A 10,420-nucleotide genomic window follows, 5' to 3' on the forward strand; every position below is an offset into this window, starting at 1 on the left:
CCTGGCCCAGCGTGGCCAAGCGCTTGAGGAAGCGACCTTAAAGCAAGGCATTTTGAAATCGGCCAGGTTGACTCCCAGATAAACACGCAAATGCTCAGATGCTCCCGGGTGGGACACGTGCCTCTCCCAGCTTCGGGAAACCTGGCCCCAGTGAGGCAACGCCCACTCTGCGTATGCTCAGAGGCACTCTGCAACGTGACTCGCCGGCGTCCAAGGCACCCCCCCCCCCTAAACTTGGACGGCCAGCCCGTCCACGCGCCCCCGAACCCTTCCCGCGGCCCGCTCGGGCGAAACTTCAGGGAGGGGGAGACCCCAGCCCCGGCTGTGCCGCCCAATGGGCGGTCCCCGCGGCGCCTGGCTCCGCCCAGCCGCCTTTGCGCCCTTATTAGCGCGCGCTTTGGCGCAGCCCGGGCAGTGCAGCCGTCGCAGCGTGGACGAGGCGGGGTGTTTGCGGCGGAGGGTGGCGCGACTGAAGGGTGCCGGACCCGCTCCCCCCGGGGGCTGCCCAGCCGCCCACCGCCCGGATTGATTCCCCCGTCGCAGCGGAGAGGGGCGCCTTCCCTCCTTCCCTCCGACGGCCAGCCCAGCCCGGCTCGGACGCCCCGTCGCGCCAGCCCGCCCTGCCTCGCCTCGCCCGCACCATGGGCAGCCACAGCTCGAAGGCGGCCAAGGGGGACGCGATAGGCCAGCAGCATCCCGTCGAGGCGGCCGCCGCCGGCGCCGCCTCGCCCTCCAAAGCCAACGGCCAGGTGGGGCTTGCTTCCGCTGGGCGCGGCCGGGCGGCTCTCGGCGGAGCCATTGTCTCGCTTGGACTCGAGGGGGGGGGCGGCGGGGGGGGGGGAAACGCCGATTCTTTCTTCCCCATCGAGGGGGGTGGGGGTGGGAAGCAACCCGTTCGCCTCGACGCCCGCGGCGGGCTCGCAACAGCCGCCCGTCCTCGCTGGCATTGTGCTTGCGACGGGCTGCGCGCCTCTTCTCTCCCCCCCCGGGCTTCCACCCTCTCCCCCCCCCGGGGAGCGCGGAGTGTAGCCGAGACGGCCGCGGGGTCCTCCTTTGTTCGGAGAAGCCCCCCCTTCCTTCCCCCCCGGGAGGCCGTCGCGGGGCCGATCGCGGAGGGAACAAAGGAAGGGTCCGGAGGCGGGAGCGGCGTCGCATTCCTCCGTCGGGGAGGAAAGACGGTCTCGGCGGCGGGCAGGGGGCGTCTTGGGGGGGGGGGGGTCCGCCGCCGCCTAGTGCTTCCCCGCACGTGCCCCGAGGGGGCAGAGGAGGGCGGCGGATTGCATCTCCTCGCCCCCTTGGCTCGAAGTGTCCGCAGCGTGCTCGGCCGCGGCTCCCCTCGGGGGGGGGGGCTCGACCGGAGCGAGCCGCGCGTCTAGGAGCGGGGGCGCAAGCTTTTTGCAAGCGCCTGAGCTCGCCGTTGGGGGCTCGTGGCGCCGGGGAGAACCGGGGCGGCCCCGGAGCCGCCCCGTCCTCGCCCCGCCGGCTAATCCGGCTGCCTTTGTCGCCGGAGCCTCTCCCCGCCCTTCCCAGGGCGCGCGGGGCGCTCGACGGAGCGAGGGCGCCGCCTGCTGGCGGTGCGGGGCGGGTGGTCCTCGGCGTCTCCTTTTTTCCCGCCTTCCGCGGAGGGCGAAGGGAGCGGTTTTTTGCTCGAGGGTGGGTGGGGGGAACAAAGTGCAAAGTCGGGGTTGTGCAGTGGGGCTGGTGCATGCCGGCGGAAGGCGCGATTCCCGGTGGTGCCCCTCCTCGTACCCTTCTGACGGCTGGGCTCGAACCAGCGCGCGCTTGCTTTAACTGGAGCAGCGCGCCTTTCCTACAGGTGCGTTAGGGCACTGCCGCGCAGCCCAAATGATGCGCTCTGAAGGTGGTAGGAAAGAGCCAGAGTCCACTAGCACCTTGAAGACTAACAAAAAATGTTTTCTGGCAGAGTATGAGCTTTCGTGAGCCACAGCTCACTTCTTCAGTGAAGAATCTGCAGTAGTAGAAAAGAGCCAAAATCCAGTAGCACCTCAAAGACTAACAATGTTTTCTGGCAGGGGATGAGCTTTCAGGAGCCACAGCTCACTTCTTCAGATTCTTCTTATCTGAAGAAGTGAGCTGTGGCTCCCGAAAGCTCATCCCCTGCCAGAAAACGTTTTTGTTAGTCTTCAAGGTGCTACTGGACTCTGGCTTTTTTCTACTACTGCAGACACACGGCAACCCACTGTGAACTCTGAAGGTGGATTTTTTTCACTGTGTGAACTGGCAAAATGCGCTTGCCAACGATCGTTAAAGGTGCACTGAAAGTGCATCATTTGGGCTGTGTGAAATTCGACCGTTCGTTGTGGGTAGGGTTGCCTCCAAGCACTAGCTGGGGATCGCCTGCTATCACAACTGATCAGTTCCCCTGGAGAAAATGGCTGCTTTGGGCATTGGACTCTATGGCATTGAAGTCCCTCCCCAAACCCTGCCCTTCTCAGGCTCCGCCCCAGAAACCTCCCGCCGGTGGTGAAGAGGGACCTAGCAACCCTAGTTGTGGGACATCTTGCTGCAGTGGTACCAGATGGATCAAGCACTACCAGGATCCCGATCCCCCCACATTGACAGGGAGGGATACTAGCCAGCTGCCAGTGGGATGCTTGTGCTGAGGGGTTGGTTAGCCTAGTGTTGGTGTGGCTTTCGCTCCTGGGACATGCAAAAGGTGGAAATGCCCCCCCCCCACACACACACACAGAGTGTTGTGCACTGCAGCCTTAGCTTAACTCCTGGTGAAACGCCTGGTTTGGGATGTTTGCAGGAAGGTGGAACAGCCAATTTGCCAGCAGAGCTGGGAGTGCCTAAGTTAGCAGGATTCTCGAGCTGGTTGGTGCCTTGTGCCTACGACGGGGGCTGTAAACTGGGAACTTAACAATCTTCTGATCTCTCCACTCAGGAGAATGGCCATGTGAAGGTAAACGGAGACGTTTCGCCCAAAGCAGACGGAGAGGCCGCCCCCCTCAATGGCAACGGGTCTGCCGAGCCAGTTAAGGAGGAGCCCAAGACGGAGACGGGCAGCGGGGATGCCATTGAGCCTGCACCAGTGGCCGAAGGGGCAGACGCCAAGCCAGAGGCGGCCGCCGCCGGGGCGACCAAAGAGACCCCCAAGAAGAAGAAGAAGTTCTCTTTTAAGAAGTCCTTCAAGCTGAGCGGCATCTCCTTCCGGAAGACCAAGAAGGAGGCCGGCGATGCTTCGGCCGTGTCCTCTCCCAGCGAGGAGCAAGGGAAGGCAGAGGCCAAGGGGGAGGATAATGCGGCTTGTGCTGTCGCGGAGACGGGGGCAGCCAGCGCAACCAAAGAAGAAGCCTCTGAGGAGCAGGCTGTGGCCCCGGTCGAAGCTCCCCCCGCCGTGGAGGCTCCGCAGGAAGTGGAGGCCCCAAGGGAGGAGAGCAACCCAGAGCAAGGGCCTGTGGAAGAGAAACAGCAACCCGGGGAGGAGCAGGAGGACAGGAAGCCGGACGAGACCTCGAAACCAGCGGAGGCCGAGCCCAGCCCTGCACCCGGGCTTCCTGAGGCCAAGGAAGAATAGAGCCACCTTCTTTTGTGCACCTAACTTAAAAAAAAAACACAAAACTTTTTCGTGCCATCCTTCTCATTCCAGTAACCCCATGGAATTGCTGCCTTGTTCACAAACACACCACCACCACCACCCACGTCTCTCCTACATAGAACTGACAAGCTTTTTCACCCCCCCCCCGTTTTCCCCTTTTTGTTTTGTTTCCCCCCCACTCCTTGTCAGACACTATAAAGCAAAAAAATAAAACGCCACTGGGATACTTTTGGTACTCTGCACAGCCACCGTTGCCACTCGGAGTGAGCTTCCTTAAATCTTTCTTAAGACTGTACGGAGGAAGACTTCCTGGACATAACTGGAACTTACTCAGTTTAATGAGAATCCAGATAATTAACACCGAGTTCTGGTCTCCTGGATCTTCTGTTTCTACTAATCCTCAGAGCAGCTTTTTTTTCTTCAGAAGCCCAATAAACCAGCAACTGACCGTTCATCAAAAAACGGATACTTCTCTTAATCTCTCGGTTTACATTCCTGGTTCTGAATTCCTTTAAAAGTATTTTGTGCTTTTTATAGAAACCAACAGTTTAAAAGCTAATCTGGTTAGTTTTTTATAATGTCTTGCTATTGGCTTAAAACCATAAAAACGTGTAAGTCCACTGTGTTTAATTTCTCTTCAAAGGGAGAACTTCTTGGGTTTGGGAGGGGGGGACTTGGAGGGGCAGTGGGGAGGAGAAGTGGGGTGGGAGAGTGCCAGGTATACGATGTGGTTTTTGTTTCCTTGTCTTTGTAAATAATTTTTTAATGACCCAAACTTCTGATCTGCATTTTTCTAACTCCTAAAATAAAAGTTGTATGGGTCTTATTGTAACATTTGAAAGGAATAAATGGTGACCCCCCCTGCCCCCCATGGGTTAGACTTGAGTCTTTTCATCCTTTGCAGTTGAGTCTCTTAGGCCACTGGTTAGGTGGTCAGCACACGCTCTCTGAAAAACTGGTTCTCTCAAAAATCTAACCAATGCTTTCTGGCTGACAACACCATTCCCCAATCCCTAATTAGGTATGGTGGGTTAGAGAGATACTCTGCATCTGCTCAGAGGCCCCTCAGTCCCTGGTATTAGATGTATTTTGACTAGCAGCAGAATTTACACAAACAGAAGGAAGTTGTATTTGACAGAGCTTGCTTGCCAGCCACTGAATTAATGTAGCATTGCAGTTCTCACTGCAGCCCTGCGATGTAGGCCAATGTTCCCATATTGTGAGAGAAACTTAACATGCTCCACCCAAGTTCACTGCAGGGGGTGAGACTTGGAAGTACACCTACTTTGATTAAATCTCCAGCCAAATTTTTGCCGCCTGATAAGTTACAACCCCCTCCCTCCCCCTGGCTTATGCTGTCTTAAAGCTGTGGCTGTTGGCATTAAACTTGGCTTTGCCAAAGCTGTGTCCAGTTCTGTACCCTGAATGGGGAAGATAGAGACCTCTTTGCTAGCCACTAATCATTCCAAGTACTAGGGGAGGTTAGCAAGTCCTTAGTGCTAAAACTGGTGTTTTATGGCCAGCCAGTAATGGTGTAAACTTGGGAGTCGCTCCCCAGATCCTCCATTTTGCCTCACTGCTAAAGGTTTCTGTACAAACTGGAGTCAACCTGGTGTTTCTGCATACTATTTCCCCTCCCCCCAAAAAACAAACACTGGTTTTACTATCTACATTAAATACTGAATTTGGAAACCTTCAAAGGGTGCCACACCTTCACCTGGGCCTCACCTTAGCAGCTGGAACATTACTGTGAATTTTTGAGGCAGGGCTTTTTGGAAGAAATGGTGGGCTATTTGGGGGTGGGTGGGTTCTGTGGCTTTTAAAGCTGTTAGCATTTCAGCCCTCAGTGCTCCCTGCCCGCCTCCTTCATTTGCAGCCAGAGTCTGGCCACCCTGTCAGGAGGAGGAGCATCATCTTGATGCGCATGGCAGTCACAGCAATGACTGGAAATGGTGCCAGTTGTGTGGACCAACCAGTAGCCTAACTTCAAACACAGCTATGCAAAAGGGGAGGAAGGAAGCAGCCTATTTGACTAAATTACAACAGGGAAAAGGATTTTTACAAACTGCTGATTGGTAGGGATTGAATGTGAGCTCCTCAGAATATTAGTTCCAAGCAGAACTGTTTTGCATGTGGCAGGAACAAGCTTAAACAATCTCTAGGATTCTTGTGCAATTTTGCCATCAAAGCCATTAATGCGCATGCTCCAGCTGCAGTATATGCTCCAAACATACAAAGCTGTGAAGGTAGGAGAAAACCTTTTTAGGGTGCACATTTGAAAGAGCTGACTCAAGGCTTTAACTGATCCACAACTTTGAGGTATGGTATGCACGCCGCGGCTAAACGAGACAGTGCTGCCATTTTGCTTCAGCAGGCATGGAAAAGGGTGTGTTCATACCTCTTGAGATATGCGTGTGATTAAGAGTGACTGTACCTTCGGAGGACAAAGGGAGTGTTATCTTGCCTTTGCCACGTCTGGAAGAACGCCATGTGGGATTTTAATGCTGAAAGGCAGGCAGGCCAGGGTGAAACACCTGTCTCTCCTCCCTCTTCCCCCATTATTTTTTCCGTGGCCTGTTTACACAGCAGTGTTGGTGTGCACATGAATCTTGGAGCCGATCTTTGAGTAATGGATGTGTTGCTATTCCCTGTCGAGCTTAAGGTGTTCACGCTGGCTTACAGCGCACAGAAAACATCCCCCTGAATCTTTCTTGGTTAGGAAGCCTTGTACCATGTCGGATGTTTGTGGCTGCAGTGCATGATGCTCGTGTGTGTGTGTGTGGGGGCAAATCACTATGCTACAGTGTGAGCATCATCACCTTAAAAACAGTCTTATGAAAAGGCTTGGACATATTACTGATGCGTTCATCCGTGGCTGTAGAGAGACCTTCTGTGTTCAGGCAGTCTGCCCCCTAGGGGACACATTGCAGAATAGACAAGTCCCTGGCTGCAGTGAACTCCAAAAGCAAATGGCTGCCTGTTGTGGCAATGCGGGTCTGTGGTCTAATCTAATCTAGCAAGGCCGTTTGTTCAGCAAGTGCCTATTTACACAAAAAACATCCCCCCACACACACACAATTTGCCCCTTCTGTTTCCTGCCCTTGAGCAGCAGCAACAGCGGAGGCTGAAGTTCATCTGGATTGAAGGAAATGGAACGCACATGAAGCTGCCTCGTACCGAACCAGACCCTCGGTCCATCAAAGTCAGTATTGTCTTCGCAGACTGGCAGCAGCTCTTCAGGGTCTCAGGCAGAGGTCTTTCACATCACCTACTTGCCTAGTCCCTTGAACTGGAGATGCCGGGGACTAAACCTGGGACCTTCTGCATGCTACATCCCCTCTAGTTCAAGTGCTGGTTCAAGTGCCTAGGGGGACCAGCAGCCAGGGTGACTCCCCCGGCAGGGCTTAGAGACCACAGGAGTGTTGAGGTGCCCACGGCAACCCCTTCCTGCACTTTCCAGGCCAGCTTGTGTGCTCCCTCATCGCTTCTGGCTAAGACCCCACCCGCAGCAGCTCCCTGCGGTTCCTGTGCAAGCGAAGAGGGAGAGCGCCGTGGCCAGCTGGAACTCTGTGGCACTCCTGCTGTGCAAAACTGGAACCACTTCCCCTTTTTCCCAGACTGCAAGGAGACTGGGGCCAGCAGAAGCCCCCTTGAGTCTGGAGGGCAGGCAGAGGAAGGCAGTGCTTTGGCCTCTAAGGACCAGCTGTGGCCAGGACTCCCCAGGCAGCAAGCTCTCCTCTGTCTGGCAGGCAGGCTGAGAAACAAAACCAAGGCAGAGGCTGCCCCTGTTTCAGAATGCAGCCATGTTGGGGGTAGCAGCTCTGCTTTGCGGCTTGCTCCTTGTTCAGAGCTGAAGCCTCCAGCAGCCTGCTTCCCCCTTTGGATCTCTTGCTCCTTGGGCATTGGAGCACAGATTCCCTGTGCAGTATATTTAGCAGAACAGCGTGGTCCGAGGTGATTAAGGGGTCTACAGGGCAATCCTTCACTACCTTCCATCAATTCACACTCCAAACTTCATTAGAAGTGTGGAAAGGTGTAAATTAAAGCAGCATAATTCAGTCTTGCCACTTCTGTTCTACAGTATATTTTGTTACGTGCTACGTACCCCTAATGCACAATGTGAACGGATGTTTTCAGGGCAAGAGATGGTTCACCACTGCCTGCCTCTGCATGGCGAACTCATACTTCCATGGGGGTCTCCCCCATCCAAGTACCAACCAGGGCTGACCCTGCTTAGCTTGTGAGATCAGGCTAGCAGGGCCTTTCTATTTTTTAAAGGAAACTCCCAACAGTAGGAACCTTCATACTAGGAAGCCGGCTGATTGTTCTTACTAGGAGCCAGCCAGGAGAAGCTCTTTTGGTGCGGGCTCCCCAGAAAGCAAGAGAGGCCTTAGGAATCTGCTACCTGAGGAGGAGGATGAAGTATAAGCTTAGGATCCCATGGGGGATTCCCTCAGATGGGATTTTCAGCCACAGGGCTCAACTTTCTTGCTCCCCCCACCAGCCGCAAGTGCTGCTGCTTGGGGGGGGGGGTTCAGGCTGTCCCCCAAAAAACTTGACGTCTGTAGCAGGAAGGGTAATCTGTGAAAACTGCCCACCCCGCTCCCCCACTAAATCCTACTCCACGTTGCTTCCTGCCGCCATTTTGAAAGACATGTACCCCGGCCCACCTAGGGAACCAGCAGTTTTTTAAAAGCATTGTTCGAGGCTGCTTGTGTGGTCAACATTAGCCCCATACACACCCTAGAGAACAGGCCTCCTATCACACTACTGTAAAGGGAGGGGGCAAGCATAAGAACACAGTGATGCTACTAGAAAAATGGATACTAGTCATGACGCATACCTATTCTCTCCAGGATCAGAGGAACATGCCTATTATATTAGGTGCTGTGGAACACAGGCAGGACAATGGTGCTGCAGTTGTCTCGTTTGTGGGCTTCCTAGAGGCACCTGATTGGCCACTGTGTGAACAGACTGCTGAACTTGATGGGCCTTGGTCTGATCCAGCAGGGCCTTTCTTATGTTCTTAAAACTTCAAACTCTTGAAACAAGAGCAGCAACAGCCAGACAGACACACACACACAAAATAGCCCTATACTGAATCCGATCCCTGGCCCAGTCAGTACTGTCTCCTGAGGCTGGCAACAGCTCTCCAGGATCTTTCACACCACCTACTCCTTGACAGGAGATGACGGGGATTGAACCTGGGAACTTCTGCATGCCAAGCTGCAGCCCCTCTCCAAATGACTCCAGGAGCTCCCACAAGAGCTCAGGGCCTTCCCTTCCCCAGTATCCCCACTCTTTCCCACACCCAGATAGGTTCCTTTTGGCCACCATAGGTGACCTTCTGGCAGGTAGATAGATGCATCCTTCAGGAACTAACAGCACAATTAAACTTAAGGCTCTGTAACTTAGTGGCATAAACGAGAGCACCTGAATAACAAAGTTGCTGTAATTCCTTGTGCAAATTATTTGGGGCTTCTGTATACAGGGAAGAAGGCAAGACCTGCATGTGGAAAGGGATGAGCCACGGGCAGTGACAGACTGGAAAACCTGATCGAACTTGGAACCTGTGTCCCTCACTCTGACCTCTCTCCTGCTGTCAAACAGCGAACAACTCACCACCCAAACAGAGATACAGACCGATTTTATTACAAAGATTTTGTTTCTTTCTCCAAGAAAACGAAAATAAAAAGTTTCTTTTTTAAAAAACCACAATATATATATCTTCCCCAACCCCTCCCCCTAAACACGCAAATACAATGATCTTTCATTTCACCAAATAACAAGTTATCAAAGAGCAGGAAGATCTGCGCGAAACTTGCGCCCAAGAGACTTAAAAACCAGGTAAACCGGTGGCTTAAAAAAACAAAAACCCTTTACCCCCCACCCCCTCCCCTTGAGTGACATGGCTAAGGTAGCAGCACCGCTCGGGGCCGACCCCTACCGCGGTGCTCTGCAAAAGGACACTGCCCCACATCGTTCCCCCTCCCGGAGAGGCTCCAGCTTGCCGGCCTTCTGCAAGCCGCCCCTCTCTCCAAGTATCAAACAAACATGGCGCTGTTTAAAACAGGCCTTCCAGAAAGCGACCTCGCCTGAGAGCCGTCTCTCACAAGCCTGTTTTGTCACACACCAATACATATTATGGGGCTTCGGAGCTGACACAAAACCAGGAGGGGCTGGGAGAGCAGCATTCAGAAGAGCCAGGTTCTACTGGTGCAAGAGGCACCGATCCCGGAGAGATCCACAGTCATGACTGCTTTCCTTCCTTAAGAAGAAAATGCATATTCCTCCCAGGAATCTAAAGGGAGTGACAGGTACAGGGCCACCCCCCACACACACACAAATCTCCTCCTTGCCCTAGTATATGCACTCACCAAGCCTGTGCCCTTGGCAACACCTGCTGAGGCTGGAGCCCCCTGTGTTAGCCAGGCGTTGGGATGCTCAGAGGCAGCATTTTATTGCAAGCTGCCTGAAAGGAAAAGGATTCTTCCATGGGCATTAACGGTCTTATCACTAGCACACACCCTTCCCCCCCCCAAAGTTTCCCAAGGTTTTATGGCTGTATCCATACTTCAAAAAAAAAACTATCCAAGAAAAGAGAGCAAACCAAAGCTCCCGGAGTATATAATTCTCAAAAGGGGAGCTTCATCGTTTCAAAACGAGAGAAAGTGCAGGAGAAATTGAGTGAGTCTGGGTTCCCCACCCACCCAAAGAACAAAAACAAGAACACGTTCCCAATGAAGCAGCGGCAGGAACAGGAGATTAAGGGGCTCTCGCTCTCTCAAGCCGGGGCTGTGCAAAATCCTCCCCATGGCTTATCCAGGGAGGGGCAGAAGGAAATGTTGCCCAGGTCTA

At 54.1% G+C, this 10,420-nt stretch overlaps 1 protein-coding gene across 1 annotated transcript; it reads left to right on the top strand.

Annotated features, from left to right (window-relative positions):
• Positions 1-600: 600 nt before the first annotated feature.
• On the top strand, positions 601-3,653 carry MARCKSL1 (MARCKS like 1). The gene is made up of 2 exons (XM_056846899.1): positions 601-749; positions 2,909-3,653. The coding sequence occupies exons 1-2, from the start codon at positions 642-644 to the stop codon at positions 3,539-3,541; spliced, it is 741 nt and encodes a 246-aa protein (XP_056702877.1). The 5' UTR covers positions 601-641; the 3' UTR covers positions 3,542-3,653.
• Positions 3,654-10,420: the final 6,767 nt, after the last annotated feature.

This window comes from Euleptes europaea, chromosome 3 (genome assembly GCF_029931775.1).
Source record: "Euleptes europaea isolate rEulEur1 chromosome 3, rEulEur1.hap1, whole genome shotgun sequence".
In the NCBI taxonomy this organism is placed as follows: domain Eukaryota; kingdom Metazoa; phylum Chordata; class Lepidosauria; order Squamata; family Sphaerodactylidae; genus Euleptes; species Euleptes europaea.

Excerpts from the sequence above, each read along its gene's own strand:
- MARCKSL1 (XM_056846899.1), top strand. The coding sequence starts at position 642 with ATGGGCAGCCACAGCTCGAAGGCGGCCAAGGGGGACGCGATAGGCCAG. Across the intron at positions 750-2,908 it reads CCTCCAAAGCCAACGGCCAG|GAGAATGGCCATGTGAAGGT; the intron begins GTGGGGCTTGCT and ends CTCTCCACTCAG.